At 54.2% G+C, this 23,828-nt stretch overlaps 7 protein-coding genes across 7 annotated transcripts; 4 read left to right on the forward strand and 3 right to left on the reverse strand.

Moving 5' to 3' along the window:
• Window positions 1-1,402: 1,402 nt before the first annotated feature.
• Window positions 1,403-5,270, forward strand: CCM_08384 (C2H2 type zinc finger domain protein; the record flags this gene model as incomplete). Its single annotated transcript, XM_006673523.1, has 5 exons — window positions 1,403-1,893; window positions 1,950-2,216; window positions 2,271-2,966; window positions 3,031-3,482; window positions 5,191-5,270. The coding sequence occupies 5 exons, from the start codon at window positions 1,403-1,405 to the stop codon at window positions 5,268-5,270; spliced, it is 1,986 nt and encodes a 661-aa protein (XP_006673586.1).
• A 752-nt stretch (window positions 5,271-6,022) lies between these two features.
• On the reverse strand, window positions 6,023-8,012 carry CCM_08385 (uncharacterized protein; the record flags this gene model as incomplete). The annotated part of the gene is made up of 6 exons (XM_006673524.1): window positions 6,023-6,064; window positions 6,588-6,614; window positions 7,125-7,208; window positions 7,692-7,831; window positions 7,879-7,942; window positions 7,986-8,012. The coding sequence occupies 6 exons, from the start codon at window positions 8,010-8,012 to the stop codon at window positions 6,023-6,025; spliced, it is 384 nt and encodes a 127-aa protein (XP_006673587.1).
• A 1,290-nt stretch (window positions 8,013-9,302) lies between these two features.
• CCM_08386 (uncharacterized protein) lies at window positions 9,303-9,612 on the forward strand (the record flags this gene model as incomplete). Its single annotated transcript, XM_006673525.1, has 2 exons — window positions 9,303-9,418; window positions 9,531-9,612. 2 exons carry the CDS (start codon window positions 9,303-9,305, stop codon window positions 9,610-9,612), a joined length of 198 nt encoding a protein of 65 aa, XP_006673588.1.
• A 744-nt stretch (window positions 9,613-10,356) lies between these two features.
• On the forward strand, window positions 10,357-11,981 carry CCM_08387 (uncharacterized protein; the record flags this gene model as incomplete). Its single annotated transcript, XM_006673526.1, has 7 exons — window positions 10,357-10,452; window positions 10,502-10,616; window positions 10,657-10,716; window positions 10,750-10,934; window positions 11,117-11,285; window positions 11,452-11,613; window positions 11,704-11,981. 7 exons carry the CDS (start codon window positions 10,357-10,359, stop codon window positions 11,979-11,981), a joined length of 1,065 nt encoding a protein of 354 aa, XP_006673589.1.
• Window positions 11,982-12,371: 390 nt separating this feature from the next.
• On the reverse strand, window positions 12,372-13,870 carry CCM_08388 (uncharacterized protein; the record flags this gene model as incomplete). Its single annotated transcript, XM_006673527.1, has 6 exons — window positions 12,372-12,547; window positions 12,613-12,790; window positions 12,929-13,075; window positions 13,357-13,407; window positions 13,650-13,732; window positions 13,798-13,870. 6 exons carry the CDS (start codon window positions 13,868-13,870, stop codon window positions 12,372-12,374), a joined length of 708 nt encoding a protein of 235 aa, XP_006673590.1.
• A 656-nt stretch (window positions 13,871-14,526) lies between these two features.
• On the forward strand, window positions 14,527-16,296 carry CCM_08389 (C2H2 finger domain protein, putative; the record flags this gene model as incomplete). Its single annotated transcript, XM_006673528.1, has 1 exon — window positions 14,527-16,296. The coding sequence occupies one exon, from the start codon at window positions 14,527-14,529 to the stop codon at window positions 16,294-16,296; it is 1,770 nt and encodes a 589-aa protein (XP_006673591.1).
• A 3,434-nt stretch (window positions 16,297-19,730) lies between these two features.
• On the reverse strand, window positions 19,731-21,379 carry CCM_08390 (DUF124 domain-containing protein; the record flags this gene model as incomplete). Its single annotated transcript, XM_006673529.1, has 5 exons — window positions 19,731-19,778; window positions 19,832-20,005; window positions 20,062-21,218; window positions 21,272-21,289; window positions 21,349-21,379. 5 exons carry the CDS (start codon window positions 21,377-21,379, stop codon window positions 19,731-19,733), a joined length of 1,428 nt encoding a protein of 475 aa, XP_006673592.1.
• Between the last annotated feature and the right edge of the window lie 2,449 nt (window positions 21,380-23,828).

Below are 23,828 nucleotides of genomic sequence, written 5' to 3' on the forward strand. Positions count from 1 at the left end.
CAACAGCCAGATACATAGACACGGAGCGGAGCGCGCCGTCGCGGCGTCTCACCATTCCACAACGCCGGGTCGCGGACCCCAGGCTAGCTAATCTTGAATGGCTCATGGTCAGCAGGACAAGAGTCAACCACCCACTTGCACGAGGAAACAACGTTGTTTGCAGCGTGAAACGTGTCGAACCAAACGTGGCAGTGGCTTGCTTTATTAGTATGAGCGAGCGTGCATGCGACTACGGATCGGGTATACCATTATGCGGTCCATATCAAAGTACCGAAAGACTTGGTGCCTGCCAGGCAAGGCGCCAAGGTACTGAAGGTAAGGTACTGAAGGTAAGGTACCTGAGGCAGGTACTTGCTTGCGCTCTTCATGCTCTATGGCCAGCACATCATCCTGCACACATCGTGCATCGTGATGCTGCCACATCTCTCATTCTGGCTCGGATCTCGTTCGCATCGAGCCTCCCGCATCTTGGGCCATTCCAAAAGAGCCCGGGGGCACCATCTCCGCGGTGATGCGACTCGCTCCCATGACACAGCCTTGTTCACTCTGTGATAAACCTGCGTGCCGTGGGGGAAACATCCCAAGATGCAGCAGCTGTCCGTCCGTCGCGAGTTCTCTCTCATCAAGCCCCCTCAAATCGCACCCCCTCAAACAAGTCGGTTCGGTTCCACGATGCAGCCCAAGTCTCGCAAAAAGCATCGCGCGCCCTCATCACCGCCTGCATGGGGGGCAGTGCTACGGCTTGCCTGCTGCGCCCAGCGATGCAATGGTCTGTCACTGTCTGCTAAACTACCTAATAATTAAAGGCCCTTTCCTCAGTTCGCCTGGTAAGGCTCAGCCCAGTACGACGCTAAACTGGTTTGAAAGCTGTGATGAGCTGCTGGCGCCGTTCGTCACAAAAGCGGCGGGCGACTTTGCCAGCTGCCCAGCGTACAAACGTCGTCGTGCCGGGCCGCCGCCCGTTTTCCTTATTAGTTGGGCTCTGCACATCATCTCGGGCCCTTTTTTTCTTGCTCCAACATTGCCATAATACCCATCTGTTCCATCATCCTCATTATACATCATACATTGTTCTTATCCCATACAGCTTTACTCATCCTTAATTTCAACTTGTGTTTTAGCGACCTGTTTCCTCCGCTACTGCTCTTGTGCTGGACGCAACACCAAGACCCGCCATCACCGCCCAATCCCGTTGCTGCCTGGCGTCCCATTTCCGCCCCCAGACAAACCTGATATCTGCGTCGGCTACCTCTCCCACGTCACCGACACTGCTGCGAGCCGCATTTCCATGCTCGCTTGCCCTAGCGTCGCTCAGAATATATTAGATCAGGATCCAGAGCCAGCTTGGACCCCGTACAACCACGGTGATCCGCCCTACACATAATTAAGCGCATGCGAGAGTATGAGCCGCCAGCAAAATGAAACGACTGCCCCGGCGTGGCCGCCCTCTGCCGAGGCCAAACTCAATGATCCCTCTATCCACAAAATCCTCTCGAGGGGCCAAGGTGACCCATGGACTACGTTTGCGCGGCAACAACAGCCTCCTAGCATCGGTCAGAACCCATGGTGCCCCATGGCCTATAGGGGCAGTATCAGCGTCCTATCCGATGATGGTCCGTTTCTCGAGCCGCCGCCAGGAGATGCCCGCTTTCCATATGAGGACGTCGCTTCCGTCACCGGCCGCCCTGGCCACGAGGCTACCGGTTCTGCACACGTGCAGCAACTGCTCAACGGCTTCCAGATTGGCAACCCAGGCCCGCATCTGCCGTCCATGCGAGACAGCACAATTGATGCTGCGAGCACTTTCTCCGCAAGCACCGCTGGGACCGGTCTTCGCGGCCCCCTCAAGTGCAAACAATGTGACAAGGTTTTTAAAAGCCAGTCCAGCCTCAAGTAGGTTTCGCCCGATGACATTCCACACCGCCATCCCTCCTAACGTCTACTTCTAGAAAGCATACACTGAGCCATTCACGCCCACATCGGTGCAATTATCCCGCCTGTAGCAAGAAAGACGGGTTCAGCACACCCAACGACTTACAAAGGCACAAAGAGTCGGTTCACAAGGAGGCAAGGGATGTCTATCAGTGTACAACAGGAGACTGCGCCGGGGCCTCTCAGCCAAAATGGTGGCCACGAAAAGACAACTTCCGCACTCACATGTTCAAGGTACATAAAATGGACATTTCACCAGATGACGCAATTGCGTATTCGGTCCGGTAAGTGCGCCCATCCGAATTGTCCACTCGAATGCCCACTGATGTTTTAAGTAGACTGGATCCCAAGATCGCGAATACCGCGCCATCTAGTGAGGTCACAACGTCGGAGGACCTCGCGGATGCACAATTGGCCGGGACAGGCAACGAGGTCGCCGAATCAACGCTGATGGACGTAGATCAGTTTGCATATTTTCTTGCAAATTCAGATTCACATCACTTCCGAAATCTGAGCGGGCAAGCTGGCGTGGACGTTGGCGAGGGTTCGTATTCGTTACAAGGATTCGAGCCACCAGATTTTGGAGGCCAATCGTTCACGACGCAAACGATTCCAGCCGCTAATAGTAGCATTTTCATGACGTCCATGGTCAGCGATACCAGCTACCAGATGCCGCCTCAGCCAGGGCCACCGAGCCAGGGCGTGAGTGCCGTGGATGAGATCCAAGTGGCATACTCCCCCAAGACCGGTAGCGGTTTGAGCTCCAGTGGTCCCCGGGAGAACTTGAGTGCTGCAAGTTCTCAGAAAGTCAATGCACCGAGTCATGACGTTTTGGTCAACGACGGCTGGACAAATTCGCAGCTCGTGGATCACCTAGAAACGTTTCCGGTGGAGCTTCTACGACAGGCTTTGAGGTCAAAACAAGACTCCAAAACCCCCAAAAACTCCAACGAGCCTGAAGAAAATTCTCATCCCAAATCTCGCTATCAATGTATCGAGTGCAAAAAGGTCTGCAATCGAGCCTGTGAGCTTAAGTGAGCCAAAGTATGTTTTGGCGCATCTCGCGCCGGGCTACAACAGTCACTAACAACGCAATAGGAAGCACATGAAGCGGCATGACCGGCCTTATGGCTGCACTGTAAAAGATTGCGGCAAAAATTTCGGTAGCAAAAACGACTGGAAACGACACGAAAGCGCGCAGCATGAACCCGTGGAGGCCTGGGCGTGCGATGAAGACGGCTGCATCGCCATTTGTGAGGATCGTCTTGCATTCATGCAGCATCTCATGGAAGCGCACGACATGGTCCATGACGAAGACCTTCGGTCGAGGGCGCAGAGCTGCCACATCGGAAGACAATGTGATGCCAAATTTTGGTGCGGTTTCTGCGGGCGGGTCATTGAAATCGACGATATAATGAGTCAGGACGACGGCAGCAACGGCTCACCCTGGAGTCGCCGCTTTGATCACATTGACTGCCACTTGTTCGGGAAGAATGGCTTTGAGAAGAAGGACAAAAGCCACTGGCGATTTCTGGAAGACGGGGCCAAGGGTGAGAGCGGGTTGTCTCGTCGATCGATGGATGAGAGGAGCACAACCGCCAGCCTACGGAGTGGCAATACCAGCCACGGAGTGCCATATAAACGCAAAGGCTCGGAGAACGCTGATTCTCGTCCTCGAAAACGGGCTGACGCACAATGGGCCCCACGCAATCATCGAGGCAATGGATAAATATAAGCGGCCACATGTACAGTTCAAATGCGAGATGGATAATGAAATAGAACGACCGAGTCGGAACCAGGCCGGAGAGTGCTGGATAATGGGTCATGTATCATGAATGGACGTGAATTATGGAGTTTTACATTGGGAGCACTATCTTTATTTCCTTACATACATCCATGGTTCTGAGGAGCGGCGGAAGCACACTAGAGATCAGAGAGGCACGGGCGGAAGGATGCACTATATTTTCGGGCGGATAAGACTGAAACGAGAAGACGCTGGCGCGGGAGGGTGGAATATGATCTGGCAACTGCCGAATGCCCCGGCGTGGGCAGAGAGGACCACCAGGATATAGGAACTGAGGGTGAATTCTGACAGGCCACAGAATCGGAGAAACGAGTCCAGATATCTAACGAACTACGATTGTCCACTTACAAAGCAGAATGCCCGTTCACAATATAAACATGCTCGTATTGAGGTGGAAGTGCGAACGCTGATTGTGTGATTCAGCCTCGGCTGGAAATTTCGCCGGGCGATTAGAGATATCAGACTCATTTCGACAGCTCCGTGGCACTTGGATTGTTCGTTGCACCAAGAGTAGTATGCAGGGGAGCGGTGCATGGATTCCGTCTCTCGGGTGAGGCCCGTTGGTGCAGCTTCGCTGGAACTGGCAGCAAGAACTACATCAACCTGGATGTAGTGAACCGAGGGGGCCTGGCCAGTCCTTGTCGATCTCGTACGGGCAGAATGGCGTTATTGACACGAATGACACACTGGCGAACCCCAGCGGGCCGTCTCGAAACGAGGAGAGCCGCTCCGCGATGGTCAGTAGAGGAGCACCAACACAGTTTAGGGGCGTTTCCGGGGGACTGCCGGCAACGCCGAAACAGAAGTGGCTTTGTACACGGGCAGAAGATGCAGAAGGCTTCACGTGGTAGCCCATACAACACCCCAACGCGGGAGTGACCATGGAAGAGCATAGCATCAAGCCAAGCAATTCATTTACGAGCGGTGGTTTTAGCTAAAGCAGACGGAAATGTAACGGTGCCGGATTGCGTGTCGCAAGTGTGGTTGCATTTGTAAGCCCATTTTATGGATTTGGAGCTGAGAGATTTGGGGCGGACAGTTGTTGGTGAATTACACTACACGCCCAAGATGGAGAGATGTCGATGAGATGGCGGTGGCTTGTAGGAGAGACTATAAGGGGACCGTACCAGACTACGGTCGTTCTTCGGCACGTTGGCGTAAGTTATAGGCCATAGCCTTTTGCAATAAGCCTAGAAAGTGGATGAATTTTTCATGAACAGTAGACGGGCGAGACTAACACGGCATTTCAGACGATGGGGTGAGGAGGGTGTGTAGGGCGTGCTCGATGACGAAGCATGACAAAAAAACCCCATTTCTGCTAATTATGGCACTGAGGGGGGCTGGGCCAAAAGTCCCTCCAGCCGCAATAGCCTCGGGGAAGGGTTTCCCCCGGCGGCCTTACAGATACGCAAGGGCCGGCCGAGAGGAGGGGGGCGTTGTCGATGTGGCGGCAGACTTTTTGGGGCAACTAAGCAGGGGCGTTCCGGAGAAGAGCATTTCCGCAGCTGGTTCGTGGCTCGCGCGGTACATTTGAGAGGGGGGAGGACCGCGTTCTGACCAGTGGTGAGGTCGATGCGATGCGGCGGTGCGGACATGCAAAGAGAGGGGGGGCAGTAGGGCGAAGCAGAAGAGGTTCGAGTCTTTTTTCTTTTGGTGCGCATCAGTGCGGAATCAACAAGAGAGAGAAGAGAGAGCAGAAGAGGTAAGAACCAATGGGAAGCGCAATCATTCAGTTAGAGTCACGCATCTAAACGCTCTTTTCTACGACCAAGTTGGAGGACACTAAGACGGCGTCACCATAAACTAGTCTCAAGTTGGTTCATGGAACGGGGAGGGTGGCGTGGAGAGAGGGGACTTTACGGGCCTTTCTAAGTTAGCATTTCAAAACGGTGTCCCTGCGGCTCCATTTTCTCGAAGCGGTACGCAGACCAAAAAAAAAGTACACCATACCGAGTGTGGAACGAGAGGAGGGGGGGACGGTACGGTGGGATGGCATGCTGCAGGGCTGGGTTTCGAATGTACTTGTGAACTGCGGTCGTATTTGTAGGAAGCTAAAAAAGAAATGAATTCTGGTGGAAAGAGACAAAGGAAAACATGGTGTTGTTGCTGCGTGCGGGACTTTCATTATCCGTTAAAGACCATGTTGGTTCGTCTGTTTCCGTTGGTAATGCCAAGACGAAGAAGACAAGACACCAACGACTATCCCCCCCCCATTTCTATACCGCAATTCAATAGGATGTGTAAAAACTGTTTAAAAGACTGAAGAAAGAGAAGCACCATATGACTCTACCACTTGGACGTGCGCGCCGCCGCCGCCGCCGGAGATAGCTACGGTTCTAGACAGTTGACTAAAAGAGGGGGGGTGAAAGGGGCGTGTTCCCAATAAGAGCCAAGTCGTTTTTAATTTATTTTTAACCCCTGCTAGCGGCTAGGGCGAAGAGCTGGGGGAAAACAGAAGATTGAAGTGGGGTAAAACAGACCCAGCAAAGTGCAGTCTCCACCTCGTCAATACCTTTCCGCCATTGGTGCAAATACGCGGAAAACCGGGGCGATGCAACTTGGCGTTGGCAGGCTGGTAGGGCAGAAGAGGAGGAGGGGGGGGGGGCAGGGACGAGGTTGCATTGCGTGTTTCTGTAATGTACAGAGTATTATACGGCGGAACGATCAAAGAGACATGCATGGGGATTTGAAAAAAAGGAAAAAAGGCGGAATGGGGGGAGTGGGTGGGCTGCGACAATGTCTGGGCTGTCTGGGGGCGAAACAAGCTGTGAGGAACACAAAAAGGTTGATGCGACTTGTTGTCCTGCAGTGAGATTGTTTGCTTCTATTTTTTATTTTCATTTTTTTTAACGCGTTTTGCCTCTTTTGCCTTGGCGGCCTAGATCTTGCCTGCGCCTTCATGTAAAGTACGTAGTGATGTGGATTAGGGGGGCAAAGGGACTTTGTACAGCTGAGGCGGCCAACCAACGCCTCAAGGGGCGGCGAACTGAGTGGGACGAGCAAGGACCCAAGTTGGGTATTCAGTGCGGTGTGATGTGATGAACAAAACAGTACTGGGACAAGATGTTGTTACTGGGACAAGATTGGCAGGTAGAAAAGCGTTGTAGTTGGAAGGGAACGGGATATCGGGTCCTCGTCTATAACGAGGTCAGAGCACGTTGCAGAGCAAGACATGGCTTTCAGAAAATATCACAGGCATGTAACCAACTAGTTTGCAAAAACGACTTGGGGCGACAAAGTGCCTCATCTCGGAAGCCTGAAGCCCCTGTCATCCGTCCGCGCACACCGGCCGAGAGACAAAATCGCAACTAATACTGCCTCTACTTGTACGGCCGCATGTACTTGCAGCCCTGTCCCTGACTGTAGAGCAACCTCTCTGACCACCCACCCAGCATCCCCAGCTTGTCAGCTTCGCCTCGATCGACAGAGAACGGGCAAAGTGGAAAATAGTGACATCGTACCCGGGTGAAACCTAGAAAAGCCCCCCCACCCTGTTGGCTTTTTTTTCGGGACGTGCCCGAACTTGCCGTTTAGCGTTGCGACTGCGTTGCGACTGGAGGGAAAATACCCGACCGTCGGCTCGCGACGGATCTGATGGTTCTCGAGATAACTCAAATGAAGAAGCCACAACAACAAAAGAAAAATACCAAATGCATTAAATACCACGAATTCAAAAACTAGTCAGATACCCAAGAAAAAACAACGCGTGTATAGCCCCGCAGTCTGGCCTGCGGCAGGGTGATTCACACTGTCCCTAGCGCTCTGAGGCAACACGCACACCCCCTCCCTCTCTCATAAGTAAACCATGTTATCTGTAGATGGATCAACCACACTTGATTCTGCCTTTTTTTCACATTCCCCCTGCTGTAATTTTGTACGGATATTTTCTACAAATTAGTTATCGGCAAAAGAGTGATGCAGCGCATGGTCCGCGATAACCCGCACACACACACACCCTCGGTGGTTGGTTGGTTCGAGGAAGTCGATGCGGCGCAACCTGCACATCAACCTCAGCCCCGCGGCGCGCCTCCCTAAATATATACACAATGGCAGCCCAAAGAAAAAGCGACAAGTGATGAGCAATGCAAATGCACTCTGCCGAGTGTATTCTTGTACATGTTTTCTGCAAGTTTGGTTCGCACTGCGGTCTGCCTTGCCGATCGTATCGATAGCGTGCTGCAGTTTGACAAGTCGTTGTCTCGGTGCCTAACGGGGAAACTCGGCGGTTTTCTATTTTTTTTTTTCTTGCTTGCTGCTTCATCAAGAGCTTGGTCATTGCTCTCTCTCTAGGGTTTATTTTTTCGTCTTCTTTCTTTTCAATTCGGTATCAGTAGTGGTCGTTGTTGGATCGGCCGCCCGAGGGTGCCGAACAGTGATTGGCCAATTTCTCACCCCAAAAAGGCCAAGTTACATTTCTCCAATTCCGCCTTTTGGTGTAATCTTACTTGAGTCTCTCAACCAACAAAACCGCATGTGCCCCCCCTCGCATTCGGATTGTACAAAGTCAAAAAGTCGTCGCAGCGGGTGTGGGTAGCATCGCGCTAGATGGCGGGTGCAACCATTGGCCGAACTCGTCGTTGACAGCGGCCGAGGTGGGGAGGAGGGCGTGGCGATGAGACAACTAATCTTCGTTCATAGTAAAAACTAGCCCAAAATGTGTACAAATTATGTACATTTACTTTGTGGGGAGATTGTGTGCGAGCGCCGTGTATTTCCTTTGTTGTCTTCGCGGCGGCCGTGCTGCCACGACGGCCACGGCGACAACAGACCGCAAAGGCCACTGCCAAAAAAAGTTCCCATTATTACCTCCCATGGAACAGTACCTCATTGGTCCGTTCGCTTGTCAGCCTCTCGACCGGCCGAGAAGCTTTGTTGTATAAATTTGTATGTGCTGCGTGCTGCAGGGGGGGTAGGATTGAGCCCTGCGCCTTCTTTTTTTTTTATCCTTTTTTTTCTTGGTCCAGCAAGAAGAACACGATCCAAGCGACGATTTCGACCAAATATCAGGCTGCGCAGCTGAGATTCACCTCGAGGCGGCCAACCAGCGATGTGTACAACGCCGGAGCCTCATGGGGGCCGTAAGCCTGAGATCCTTTTCGGTGGTACAGTTTCGAAGGAACTGCGCCTATCCTTTCTTTTGGGGGAGGGGCCGAGGTCGTTTATTTTCTACTAGCCCGCTATTGGAGAAAGCATGATCTCCATCTTCCCGTTTTAGTTCATTTGCTTTCCTGCAGCCCGTACCTAGTGGCTTGAACTGCTGTATCCTGTGGGCGTGCCAAAACCGACAAGGCAGTGCGGAGAATAATAGAATAGCACAAAAAAAAGGCGAGACATGCCCTGCGCGGGTCTGCGGGCAGCCGAGTACTCCATATGTATGTACAAACCCCCAGACCAAGCAAGGGCTGGCTGGGTGCCCAAATAGATCAGACGTCGAGGCAGTGCCAGGGGGGAGGGAGGGAGAAGCTAGGCGGCGACTTTTGCCCGTTTGGCATATTGGCACAGCACATGAGCTAGCAAGACACGTTGGGCGTCAGTGATCTATTCCTGTTCTCCTTCTGCATCAGACATGCGACAGGTATGGGATCGGCCGCGTGGCAGTGAATCGTACTGTGCACTTGACGAGCTTCTGTCGCGTAGCATAATCAGCAGCCGCCAACTGGTTGAGCTTCTGAGCAGCCAGGGGTACTTATCTCTGGTAAACTGACTTATGAGATGTCGCAATTTTATATTTAATTTTTTTTTCCCTGAGATAGCCGTATTCCAGCCACTATGGACGTCGTTAGCCATATTCTAGCCACTATGTCGTCAGCCAGATTCCAGCCACGAACGCTGTCGTCAGCCATTCGCGCACCGGTGTCGAGAATCGCGAGTGCTAATCCCAAACAAGCGAATCAATGCGGCAATGCCTGCCGGGCTTGCCAACGACATGTCTTATACATTTTTGTCCCATGTGTATGTGCATTCCCGGGCAAAACTTAAAAATAAAAAGGTACAGCTGTACAACGCACACGGCTGCATGCATTCTAACTACTGGGAAACACGTCACGAAGAGCAAAACATGCAACGTCGCAACGTAACAAAAGAAACAGAGATAGAGAGACCGTAGGGTGGTTGGGTCGAGACTGATATGCAATGGAGTTATTATAGAATCGGTCTGTGCTATTTTTATTGTCTCGGAAGGTTCACTATAACTACGAGGCACTGGTGATAGTGAGTCAGAGCGCTCTGAATGACCGGATTGGGTGGCCTGCCGCAGTAGGTACTGCGCCTGCTGTTGTTGCAGCACGAGTCTGCATGTCTGCAAGTTTTAAAGCGGGCTTGGCCCGAGAGACTGGTACGGGCAAAACGGAGGCATGAAGTGTAGTCGCTGTGGATGATGTGATCGCGGACCTAGTTATTAGCCCAGAGGCTCTCGACCGTGTTAGTGTTACTGAGCGCCCCCAAAACCGGTCATTCTGGAGGAGATGGCGCGCCCTGGGGCCCCATATCGACGCGGGGCTTGTCAGAGGTGGTCCGTCTCTGGTCGTGAATCTGCAAATCGATCATGCCGCACGGGAGAGCTGCGATGCGGACTACTGGGGGGGAGAGCGTGTGTCTGTGTTCCTCTTTGCTGTTGTTCCATGCGCGACCCCTCATGTCAGCGGGGTTCCATTATAGACGAGAAGGGGTCGTTTGAACGCGAATGGGCGAGGGCGACAAAGGGAAGCCTCCGCCGTGTTAGTTATCCGTAATCATCAAGTCGAGCCATCTTTTGGGGGGTGGCAGGGCGCGCTTCATCCTGCCAACTCTGACTGGGCTCCCGCAGAGGCCGTCTCTCACGCCCCCCAACGTGACACGACCGCAGGTCTTTGTGGCGTGCCGTGGCCGTGTCTCGACGCAAGTCACTTATAATCTACAGACTGCATGGGCACCAGTTTCAGTGATTCAGCCCACGGATGCCGGCGTTGATGCTGCAGGTGGTCAGGCCAAAATACAGGGCAGTACGCATGCGGAGTACAGGTCTCCTGTAGCAGCCCCTAATAGCAGAGACGTTGACGGTACCATGGACAGCGGACAGGTTTGCCTGCCGCTGATAGCCCCCCCGTTGATATTCATTACCATGTCTCTGTTATGGGCTGCAAGAGGCACAGCGTTACAAATCACCCTTCTCTTCTTTGCAAGCTTGCGGCGGGCCTTCTCGTTTACTGGTAGTTACGGGGTAACTACGGGGTACGGTACGGAGTAGTTACAGCTACTATAACCACCAAAATCGTGGCCGCGCTACCTGCGCTTTTACTGGCCAATTCATCCACAGCCACCCCCTCCCCCTCCCCTTGCACCATCCACATCCACCGCAATTCCATCATCACCAATTGTCTTTCGATCCTTTGTACGCTTCAGTCATCACTCACCCCCCGCTCGCTGCTCGCTAGCTTGTCGGGCTCCAAGCACATATCCATGCGTCCCACGAAGCGGCTCCCCACTGGCGCCACGACAAGAGGTCGGTTAAAGTGCCAGACGGGACCAATATCATCCGCCGGCTGTTACGAACAACAAAGAGTCATTTCGGGTCCAGACAGGAAACGCAAACGAGTTCTAGTGCATGGGACCATCTTGTCAGGGAAAACTGAGACTAACTACCTCTACGGAGTATCATTCTGCCTCTCGATGCAACCCAACGCAAACGGCTGACGGCATGCTGCTGAGCAACTGACCACCAAACAGTCACTCTTCAGACCAATCCCCACAAACAGCTGGCTTCCAGCGCACCCTTCGCTTGGCTCGTTTCTGGAATTCCCTCGATGCTTCTGTTACCGATCCCTCGTCCTGGCTGACTCGGTGTGTTGCAATTGTCATGCAGGCCGTGCCAAACGGAAGATTGCCCAGCGATGCAGGAGGTCAGCATCAACTTAGACATTCGCCCGCACAGCCCCGACCACGCGCAAATCGCAAAGTAGTGACACTCTTCGGTATATATAAAAAAACAGGGTGTTTTCCTGTGACATCAACGTTGGGCGTCACACCGGTCACGATTCAAAGCCTCATCTTGACGAAAATGGCAACCACCGCTAGTCTCGGCTTAGCCATCATCGCCACACCAGATTCCACATCAGGCGAAAACCGCCCACAGCGCCTCTTGACGCCAGCATCTCTTGACAGCCCCTGCCAAGAGACACAAACGATATCTTCAACCAATTCCGGCTCGCTCATAGGGATCACCATCACCAATAGTGGCGCATTCAATGGACAAAAAGCCGTGGGATAACTAGCTCTTTGGCTCATATACGTGGCTTGCCTCGAAATCAGTCATGCCTCAGTTGCGACGATCTCCAACGAGTCGCAGCGTCGCAGCCTCATGGTTTCTTCTGGCCCGCACGCACGCCCCCGTGTGGTTCTCAGCCCTGTAGAAAGGGCACCAAAAACGAACTTTGGCTTGCGTGCCTGTCGAGATTCCAGCTAAGGCGCTGCCTGATTTTTGGCGTCCTTTTTGGCAGCTCGGACAACAATTGGGAACTTTGGAGCCCCCAATGGCTGGTTTAGGTGGACACAGCCACCTGTTGACACTCGTGGCTGTTTGCTTTGGGGGCCTCGCCCTGGCTGGTTGCATCAGAGGCTGATCACTCGCAGACAATCCAACCGCAGACTTGAGACTCAGTCACATCCTGCATATGCCTGGTCTGTCCGTCGCTCTACTGGCATCGTCCACGGTGAGCTTCTGCACAGCGCCGAGTCCTCTGCACATCACCGTGCAGCACTGCCAGCAGGTACAAACAATGCTGTGCGCCCCGGTGCGGCCAAGCATTGCGCAACACGTCGTTGCGTCACTGCTAGCTAGTGGTGTTAGCCTCCAGCAAATCGGCCCGGCGCAGGGGGTGGCCCGGGGGCGGAACCCTCACCGATAACCACGCACACCACGGTACCAGCAGCACTGACGACCGACACCACGGCAGACTCGTACCTGTGACTCTCATTACAGTGGGCAGGCACTATTTTAGTCCCCAGACAGGACATGGCCGAGCGATTCAAGAACGAAGCTTCGTACAATCTCACAGTAGTTGGCCCCGGGTTGAAGTCCTATGCAGATCAGTTGTTGCTTCATAATGCCGAGAGAACTGTAATATTTTGTCCGTCACGATGTTGTTTAACTAGTCAATTTCCAGGGCGAGTCATCGAGTCGCCGAACCAACAAGGTCTTGTCGGAGCCTGCCGTACTCCGCGCTGGACAAATTTACGGATAGACGCAATGCGACCGGCGACCGGAACAAGCAGACTCCACCGCCTACCAGAAAATGTGCGCCTAGGAGCCTGGCTCCAGGGGCCGAACTGGTGCAAGTCAGTGATTCCAGGGCATGCTGTCCACTACCTACAGTACAGCCTCAGCCCCGGCAGCACCTGTCTCGATAAACGAGTTCCGCAATTCGCGTTATTGCCAGCATTGGCCTCAGTGGGACCCCTTCAACCCTTGTTCTGGCACATGGCAGTGCCCTTGTCGCCCACTTACCGTTATGCGCATCCTCCGTTTTGCGCCCTGAGCTTGGATTACGTGCCAACTGATAGATATCAGTAACTAGACACATCGTCTATTGCGGGGCGGGTCCTAGTAATCGCGACCAGCTCGCGAGTACAGCAAGAAAACAAACGTTTGCGCTGATGGTGCCGCCGAGATGGGTGTCTTTTCGCATGAACAGGCGCTAATGAGATGACGTCGATTTGCTCCAGGTTCTTTTGACAGCACCACGGCAAGTGTCGTCACCAGTGTGGTCTAGAATTGGCGGACCGAGGAGACGCTTCGAGACGCCTCGTACAACGCCTCTGTGCTTGGAATACGCCGGAGTTAACATTGTGCTCTTTTGACAGCGCTACCACCGCCCTGTACACATCAAGGTTGACCCTAAAACGGTGGATTGCCCGGTCATTGCCCAAAAGAGCCTACGGAGGCTAGTTGGCTAGGGCTGCGGAGGTTCAGCGGAGGCGACTGAAAGGCCCCAAGTCTCCTGCCACCAGTTACAGACAGGTCTGGGGAGGGGGGGGCGTGTCTCACAGAATAAACGAGGCAACTTGAACGAAGGCAAGATTCCCACCCCCCCTCTCGGTCGTCGGCAGGCCAGGCAAGGCGAAGGCGCTGGGCTGTAAGTTGGCGGCCGATCTCGTCATGGTCGTTACCAACTAACTTGCAGCATTGGTAGGAATTAAAAATAAAAGCTGCCTGCATCGATCTAAAAAAGAAGAGCCTTCCTCCACGCCTCACCCTAACGAGATAGACTCACACGCCCTGGCCCCCCTACCTGAGCTTCTTGACGAGGAGGTGGTGGACCCTTGGCATCGTTGCATCTGCTTGGTTTGGCAGAATATATATCTCTGGTCCGCTTCCCTCTTGGTCTCACACCGGATCTTGTTTTCCAATCCTCAATCAGTACCGCAGACTTTCTCGAACCTCGAACTATTCCCCCTCTCACGCTTCCGAGATACCACATCAGTCTACCTGCGCATATTCCACGCAAACCAAGGCATGGTCCCCAACCTCTTGCAGCTCAACCCACCTTCAGCTCTTCCGAAGATAGCAATACGTGCCGCTGCAAGCATTATTCTGCGCTAGCCGCCAAATCTGCTGGCCCAAATAGAAACGCTGCCGCCGTTGGACTCACTTCTGCCACCAACGAAATCCTGCAATTCGCCGTTTTTTGGCCCCCGTCTGGTTCCCCATCCCACCCATCCATACACCACCCCCCTCCCCTTCTGCCTGCTCGTTGGCCCGCATATATTCTACCCGTTTCCTCTCTCCTCTCTCTCTCTCTCTGTTCTGGGACAGGATGCTGGCCCAAAACCCCCCCAACAACTTGCAATTCACTCTGCCTGCTGTCAACCAGCTGTTGACATTTGACGACCTCCGGTCTCTTTCTCCGGCTCATCTCGACGAGTCTGCTCAGTTTGCCAGCGACGCTTCCAGTTGTCACTCTACTATGCCACACGCCTTTGTGTACAACACCCCCGAGACCTCACACTTTGACGCCGTCACTTACGACAGTAAAAACACGACGTTGCAGGGCAGTGTCGCCTACAGCCTGCCCTTGTCTTCGCCTACACAAAGCCTTCTCAGTCACTCCATTGAGAGCGACTTTCCCATGGAAAGCTCACACGGTCCTAGCACACCAGAAGAGTGGTCCGCGATGCTGTCTGACGCCGACAGGAGCTACCAACAAACCCAACACCAACACCAACACCCGTGGAACGGTGGTGTAGCTCCGTACTACGACGGCTACGCCGCGCCGGACATGTCGTGCTCGAGTATCCAAGCCTCCCAGATGGCTCACCTCGGTGCTGGCTTTGAGAATCAGCCCAACATGCACCCTTCTGACGATTTGCTCACCACTACCACAAGCAGCGCCTATCCTGCCTTTGTCTCCATGGCGCCTCTACCGTACGGCCGCGACCTGAGCCACAGCGGTTCCAACTCGTCTGTGCCTCGCGGGTTCAGCCAACACAGCGATGTCTTTTCCGGCTTGCTCGTTCCCTCGATCGATAGCGATGCGAGACACTCTAGCCCATCTTCCTTTAGCACCGGCGATGACGCCACTACCAACACACGCGCTTCGTCTGTTTCCGTTCCCCGCAAGAGACAGAGCCGCGAGATGAAGAGGCAGCAGCGTCGCCCATCGCCCGTCAGCGTTGGTCGTGCTTCCCATACCATCTTGCCATACCCGACTCCCTCATCCGCTACTCCCACCACCCTGCCCTCCATGAGAACTCTTGCCGAAAATGCCACGCCCGAGTGCATGGAGTGCAAACAAACCTTTCGCGACGTTCCTACCCTCCAAAAGCACGTCAAGTCTGAGCACACACGACCGCTCCTCTGTGTCTTCCACTACGCGGGGTGCACATCCCGCTTCCCCACCAAGAATGAGTGGAAGCGTCACGTTGCCTCGCAGCACCTCGCGCTCCGCTACTGGATCTGTATCGAGGGCACCTGCGGCCAGACCCGCGGGCCCTCGACACGCTCCCGGGCCCGGAACCTGCCCGCCTTTGGCTCCATCTTCAACCGCAAAGACCTGTACACGCAGCACATTCGCCGCATGCACACGGGAGCGTCTGAAGGTGGCAGCCCCGTGCTCGGGTCGTCGAAGAAGTCCGTGCCTAGCGAGGTGGAGGACCGCGTACGCGCACTCCAGGCCAACGCCGCCCGCACGCGGTGCGTCCTACCGCACTTCATGCGGTGCCCCGCGCCCAACTGCCCCTCGGAATTCCACGGCCCCAATGCCTGGGACGACCGCATGGAGCACGTGGCCTGCCACCTCGAGCGCGCCGCCGCCGGCGAGGAAGCTCCCGTGTTCTTTGGCGGTCCCGGCGACGAGACCCTCACCAAATGGGCCGCCGCCGACGGCGTCAACGTCACCCGCCAGACGGCGGATGGCACCTGGACGCTGTGCAACCCGCTGCGCGGCGAGGGCGGCGGCAACTCGCGCGGCGGTCGCTCGCGCGCCAGCGTCTCTTCAGCGGCCACCCGCCGCGCTTCAATGGCGCGGCACACTGCTGACGAGGAGGACGCCGAGGGCGAGGACTGCACTTCCTGGAGTCGGTCATGACTGGGTGATGGCGATGGAAGAGGATAGAGACCATTTACAATGGGTCTTGCACTTGTCATGAATCTGTGCTTTCTTTAGCGAAGCGGGTTTGTTTTGCTTTCATTTGGTTGCTTTAACTTGTCCGGGAAAAATTGGGGGAATCCATCTTATTGGTTCAGACATGTTTGCTCACTTTTTGTTTCTTGATACCTGTTTGTTCTTGCTCCCACCACATATCTTGTTTCTTTCAACGATTCGTGGTTTTTACTACTGTACACCGAGGATTTCTGGGACGGCTTTGTGTTTGCGCATCAGTTTTTTTTCTTCTCTTGTCCATTTCACCTTTTTTTGATAGATGTAAACATGTTTCACAACAAGACGAGCATGATTCGCTTCTTATTTTCCACTCACATGGACCTACCTACCTCTCTTGCCAGCAAACCTCTTTTCTTCCTGTGATTGTCAAGGCGAATGATGACTATGTGGCCACTGACATCATCCGGGACGTATCTTGATTGACTACGCCTTCAATGGCCGTTTCCGCTTTGGGATACCGCCGAACTCACACACACACCCCATCACCGCCGCCCATCAGCTGAGGCGTTCTTTTGCGTGGCAGGGCTTGGCTCGGTGGGGAGGGGGGTGGGCGGACGGGCGGACACGGGGCTCTACAAATCCCAAAGAGCTCTGGCACCGTTCTGAGCGGTTCGGGGGCGACGAGGGTGCAACGGCCAAGAGGCGGCGTCTGGATCGAGGGTTGTGCGTGGATGGGTTCCTACTCACTAATGGCATCTTCAACTTAGCTGACAAAACCAAACAAGTAGGACGAGAGCAGTGCATCACTGCCTATAGGTACTTATAAAGAATAAACAACATTATTATTAAACCGCGTAAAGAAAGCGGCCTGGAACACTATATGATATTCTACGCAACATTGATAATCCAATTGGTAACGTCTGCATTATCCGATACATTCATCCCCTCATTCGCGCTTCTCCTGTAAAATCAATCCGAAGACCTATTGAAATAATGAGTAAGAGAAACGATAGCTAAGAAATATGTATTCGGTCCAACTGATCAAGGTGCATTCGTCGACTGCACGGGTGCTAGGGTGGTGCTAGAGTCGTTGAGGCACACACCGCAGGCGGATTGTTTTAGATCATGCAGCAGCCACTGCTTTGGCTGGCACAAGGTGAGACTCGGGCTTGTCTCCGCTGTCCTTTTTGGGGAGCTTGACTCTTTGGGATCTCCGCTGTTGCCGGGCCTTGCATTCAACGGCATACCCCGGTTCATTGGCCTTTCGCCATTCAATCCACTCCTCATATGCTAGCTGAGCACCGGCGTTAGGAAAAACCGGCTTCGGGACTGGCGGCCTTTGGCTGTTGGCAGGAAAGTTCGGCCTCTCCAGTCCAGTCAGGAGCGGCATTGGTCCGAGAGCTGCAAGTGAGGCAAGGTACGGCAGAGCCGCCATCTGCTGGGCAGCGGCGATTTGTTGCGCTGTCAAGTTTCCAAAAGGCATCATCGGAGTTTGGATACTGGTCGCAGGTGGAACTGCAAAGACTGATGGCTGTGAAACTGGGTTTCCGGCCAGATACTGAGGAGTGTCAAGAGTCTCTGGGACAGGTCCCAAGTTGAAGCCCGCGCCGAGTGGTGCCACTGGTACATTCAATGAACCATTGACAAAGTTACTTTGATCCTGGGGTGTCAGATACGGATTGAACGGGAGTGGGTTGGCTTTCGGCCATGCCGCAGATGCAGGTTGTGGCAATGGGTTGAGGTTGTGCGAGGCCTTCTCCCGCAAAGTCTGCGAAGTCTGCAAAGCAGCAACGTCAGTGTCCCAGGGAAGTGGACGCCGAGAGTTTTGTCGGTATCCCAGTGACAAGAATTCTCTCGCTTTCGGATTCCACGTGCTTTGCTTGTTGGAGACCTGTACGGTACTTTCGGAGCCTTCACGACTAGTCACACTTGACTGGCTACGGTCCCAATAGTCCACCTTGAAGTCGGATATAGTTTGGTTGCGTCGGCCTTCACCCGCCGTGGGTCTTCGAAAATTCGCAAACATGTTTGTATATTCAAGCCCGGGTGGCTTAGGCCTGAGTTGCGCTTTCATCGGTGAACGTGATGGTTTTGTTGTGGTAGTATGGTTATCACGGTTAAGACGTTGAATTAGTCTTTGAAAGGCCTGGTCACGGCCGCTTCGAATGGCAGTCTGAGGGGATTTGACGGGCCCATCCGCCGTACTTCGATCGCGAGGAACGGGGCAGCTCGGACTAAAGGACATGTCAACGCTCTTGTCCCTGTGCGATTCGTGCAACTGGGGGAGGGATGGGGCGGAGGATATCGGCTGGCGACAAGTATCAAGCTGGAATACGTCAGGAGTGTGTATATTTTCCGCGCTCTGCGAAGATGCGGTTACTTCGGTATCTGAGCTCGAGCCTCCTTGAGTACTGGTTATATTCCGGGAGACTTTGACATAGCCTTGGCCGCCGGTAAGTGTAGTGGTAGGGGCCGGGTGAATTTCAAGCTCGAAAATACTCATCTGCCGGCCATCTACAGGCTTCAGATCAATCTTTTTGATAATCTTGACAAAGTTGTCGGAAGCTGACGACGACTCGGAAGTATTTTTTTCCAAAATGGAAAAGTCAGAGCTGCTTCGGTCGTCTTGGGATGAGTGTTTGCAGTGCAAAGAGTCAATTTGCGGGTAGAGCTTGCTGATAAATTGATCCGTATGGGGCATCACATTCTCAATGTCTGTGGAGGATCCGGTGTCTTGGCGAGTCCTCCAGTTGGGGTCCTTCATTGCTTTTGGAGTAGTGTCATCAGATTGTGTGCGGTCCTGGCAGATACGCTTGGCTCCGCCGACTGGCTTCATGGAGCCGGGTTTTGTCTTGGTGGTACGCATCGTGCTTGGATTTGCAGTGCTTGAAACGACCATGATGCTGTTCTTTCTGAGCCGTAGGGTGGTAATGAGTTTTGGTTGAGACTCCCGTGGGACGAAAAGGATCTTGGTTTAGGTGTGGATGCTCCTAGAGTATGAGCCTCTTCTTGTTGTTCGCTATTGGGCAGCCTCTGTGCTGCGTTCGCTTGAAGTGATGAATTTGGGTAGAAGGCTGCAAACTGCGCCGCCAGGGATCAAGAAAACGATACGGGCTTGATTCTAGAAATCGCTAAACGGTAGAGTGACGCAGGCTTTGGAAGATGTTTGCACGATGAAATGGTTGCATAAAGCGAAAACTTCCAGGGGCAATCTTGTCTTGTTCGCTTAGGGGAGCTTGCTGCTAAGCCGTGTCGATGATGCAGGTGCGAGGTCGTTGCCACGGCAAGGAAGGAAGGCACGTTATTTGCCTGCAAGATGTGGTCATCAGGACCTCTAATGAGAAAACGATGGCATGTATTCATTCAACGGTCAAAACTGTTTGATATGCTAAATCCGTGGAGAAGAGAGAAATTTCTGGTTAGACGCCTGAATACGATTGACCACCCATAAAGGCAGCGAAGGCGCGCTACGGGAATTAGCAGTGTGAATAGGATGGAGTGGCGAAAGAAGGAAACTTACTCCGTTTCGCGTCTGCATGTAGACGGTACCAGGACCGGTAAATTTACAGACAAGGCCCTCAGCAGAGGCGAAATTGGAAATGATGCCACCAGAGGCAACTCGCTCCAAGATGTACTTTGTGTTCCAAGCGACCAAATGGCCGTTGTCGATGATGTATTTTTCGCCGTCGGCAAGCTACATCAGTCTTGTTAGTCGGTAACACGGGAGGAGGGACACTGGGTGCGGCTCACATCTTTGCGGATAATGGCACCAAAGCTTGATACCCAGAGGATACCGGTGCCGCTCATCTTGTAGACAAAGAGGCCCTCGCCGCTAAACATGGCCTTGCCGAGGCCCTGGCGCTTGTGGTCCTTCTGGACGCCCTGGGTGGAGGCGAGATAGGCGTCGTGGCCGCAGGTCCACTGGGCGGCGCCATCGAGGCGGATGGTGGTGATGTCGCCGAGCATGGGCGGGGCGAGCAGGAGCTCGCCGGGTCCAATGTAGTTGGAGTGGCCGAGCTCGGCGCCGGCAATCATCTTCTTGACGCTAAACTTGAACTCGCCGCGAAGGGTCATGGTGGGGGACATGGCAATCATGGAGCCGGGCTTGGCGCCAAACGGGCAGCCCATGGCCAGCTGGATGGTCAGGATAGTATTGCAGTCACGGTGACTGATGCGGTAGCTGCCTCCGTTGAAAGTGCCGACGTCGTCGCTGGTAGCCACGGCGCCGACAAAGGCCGGGCCGGGGCCAGGGCCGGAGGCACCCGTCTGGCTCGAGAGCTGGCTGACGGGGCGATGACCGGCCGTGGCCGTCTTTTCGGCGGGATATCCTGCGTCCGGGTTGGGATAGGTCGGAGGCGCTGCAAATTGGGGCTGCGGCGGCTGAGACTGTCGCAGCTGGTGGGCGTCTGCCTTTTCGGGTGGGTAGGCGGCGCTGGGGTTGGAAAAGGCAGGCGGGGGCTCGGCGTACTGCTGGGAGTTGTGAGGCGAGTGGTAGGCCTGATTAGTGCCGGGTCTCATGGCGAGGTTGGCATACTGCGGCGGCTGCTGCTGATGATCGTGCGACGGAGGGCTAGCAGGCGGTGGCGGGTAGTGCGGGGACGGCGTTTGCTGCGGCGGAGGGGCATACTGCTTGCTGGGACCGGTCGAGGACGGCGGGGCAGGGTAAAACTGCGGCTGGCCGCTGGGGGTCGCGGACGGAGGCGCAGGATACTGCTTGATGGAGGGCGATGCGCTCGGGGGCGGCGCGTACTGCTGCTGGGCGAGTGGTGACGGGCCGGTGGGTGGTGGTGCGTACTGTGTCGTGGGTGGTGATGTGGGAGGTGCTGGGTAGTGCTGAGTAGGAGGCGAGGCGGTGGTGGGAGGCGGCGAGTAGATGCGCTGGTTATCGGGCGTTTGCTGCGAGGCTTCTATGCGGTGAATATTAGGGAGGAAAGTCGAGGTTAGTCGAGGACAAACGTACGAGCACCACCGGGAGGAGCTGGACGGTGGTTAGCAAAATGACGGCCGGACGAGGCGGGGTAGTGGATGGGGTCTCACGAGGGTAGTAGTTGTGAGGTTGTGCAGACATGTTGATAGAATGCGCAAGACGCACTATTCAGTGTCTGGCGAACAAGACAAAGAAGCGAATGGAGAGGTTGAGAATATCGGCTGTTGAGTCTTGCCGCGTGATTCCCCGCTTCAGAGCTGAGTTGCACAAGGCTGTCCTCGGTTATAGGACAGGGGTTGGGATAGCACAGAGGACGTTTTGAGAGCGATTTTGGAAACAGGCCAGACGGTGAAACGTACGAAGCCGAATTTGAAGAGAGAAGGATGGGAAGTTTTTGCGCAGTCAGGGAAGAAGAAGACAATTGGAGAGGCAAAGCTGCGCACTCAACTCAGCTCCTCAGCAGCATCCGGGGCAAGCTCCCTCCCCGCCAAGGATTGAGCTGGTGAGCTTTAGCCAATGGATGATGGACATGGCCTGGAGGAACAGATTGGCCAATGGTCTGGGGGAGGTTAGCGCCCGCGTGGAGAATGTTCGAGGGTCGGGCGCTTATTGCATTATTAGAGAGCGACGGGAGTAGTCGAGCAGGGTTGTGCAGAGAATTGATCTATTGAATATATCGACGTCATGAAAAAGACAGAAGCGGGGGATGCTGGTGGAAGGGCAAAGGGATTATTGAAAGTGTAAAGTGTCTACTTGGTACGAGCAGCGTGAGGGGCAAGTAAGTGGTGAGGCTTTTGCCAAGAGTCGCACATGGTTCAAGGACAGCCAAGCTCGCGGGTTGTGGACTGATTTTTGCCTTGTGGCAGTGTCTAGAGCATGCAGGGTACTATGAAAGGGGATAAACCAAGCATTTACTCCGTCCTGGACTGCGATCGAAGGTACAGTACATACGCGGTGTGGTTGACAATTAGTAAAGGCCAGTACATACAGACTGGCCAGGGCCTCAAGACGGGCCGCCCCACGAAAACGACTGTGCCGGTCAAGGTCTGACGTAGTGAAACCGTCTCGTCTGCTGCAGATTGTCGATGGCAGGTGGGAAAAGCCTGTTTTGGAAGCATGTTTGGGATCGGCCCATCTGGAGCCTGATGGCTGTGTTCGAGAGGGTCGGCGACCATGCTTGCACGCTAGCCCTGCGACTGACTGGCTGGAGAAGTGAATCGTGTTCGATGCACCATGCCAGGCCGCAGAGGAGCTGCGCGATGGCATTGGCTGGGCTGGGCTGGGCTGTGCCTGTGTGGTGGGTGGATGGTTTGGCAGCCAGGGTAACCGCTGGAATGTTGTCAAGTTGGGCGTGTTTGGATTTGGATGAGATGAATGGATGAATGGAAGCGAGAGGATTGCAGGTCGGCGAGGTGTGGTGTCGTGGCAAGATGTGCACGACAAGGTGGTCAGTGGTATGTATTACTTATTATTAGGTTAGTAGGGGTACATAGTTGGTTAGAGTACAGAGTATTGTAGAACAGACATTAAAAACTGCCGGAATCGCAGTGCGGAATGGGAGGGGCCGTGCCATGGCGGAGGAATAATGAAGATGAGACAATCTTTCTTTTTCGTCGTCTCTAGTTATTCTCGGTACAGATGAGCATCGAGCTAAATTGGTAAATTGGTATTGGCAAATGTAAAATTGGTGCATTGGTACAAATTAGTACAGTACCGTGGTACCAGTAATTTGTACATGACGTGGTATTCTCGATGGCGCTGCAAGTACCCGTCCCGTCCGCTGACGGCGCGGGACGCCGTGCGACGAGGTCCATCGGAAATATGTACAAGAAAAATAAAACCGTCCTGATGCAAAGGCCAGCCGGGCGGGCAAACAACGGATTGATGAAGCGCGCACCAGCGTTTTATGCAAAATACAAAATACAAAATACCAGAGGTGAGCAGGCAGGTCTGAACCCCTGCACGCCACTGACCATGTTATGAACAAAGGCTGCAGCAAAATGGACAAAAAAAACCTCGAGGCTGCTGTGCGCTGGTCCCACGCACCGGGGAGTCGGGGCACCACCAAATTTGGCACAGTGGCAAGTAACGAGGTACCTACCTCCCCTACCTCCATCCTACCTGTACATAGCAAGTGGGCGTCTCCCTGCTGCCTGTTGCCCCGCTCACACCTCCATCTAACTCGTAGCGACTTGGCGACTCTTCTTTATCTTGGTCGTCTGGTCTGTGAGCTGTGATGCCCAGCAGAGGCCTCGTTGCTGACCAACTGCTGCCTCGAAGATTGCCCGGGTGCCAGCCACTTCTCGCACCGTCATCAAAACTGCGCTGCCATGGCCTCAACTTGTACACCACCAGCTAGGATACATAAACCTCCCATCGCCACTGCTTGTCGTCCCCGATCCCCGGTCCGTCACTTGTCTCTCCCGCAGCCTTATTAACTAGCCTCTTCGCTTCGTGCTTCCTCTTCTTCCTCTCTCCTCTTATCTCCCACCGCGTCATCGCCCACGATTCACCAAACATCCTACCACTTCTATCTGCCGTGACGGGAGAAAAAAAAAGAAAAAAAACCTCCAACAGACGAGCCGCCACA

This window comes from Cordyceps militaris (assembly GCF_000225605.1).
Source record: "Cordyceps militaris CM01 unplaced genomic scaffold CCM_S00007, whole genome shotgun sequence".
NCBI classification, from domain to species: domain Eukaryota; kingdom Fungi; phylum Ascomycota; class Sordariomycetes; order Hypocreales; family Cordycipitaceae; genus Cordyceps; species Cordyceps militaris.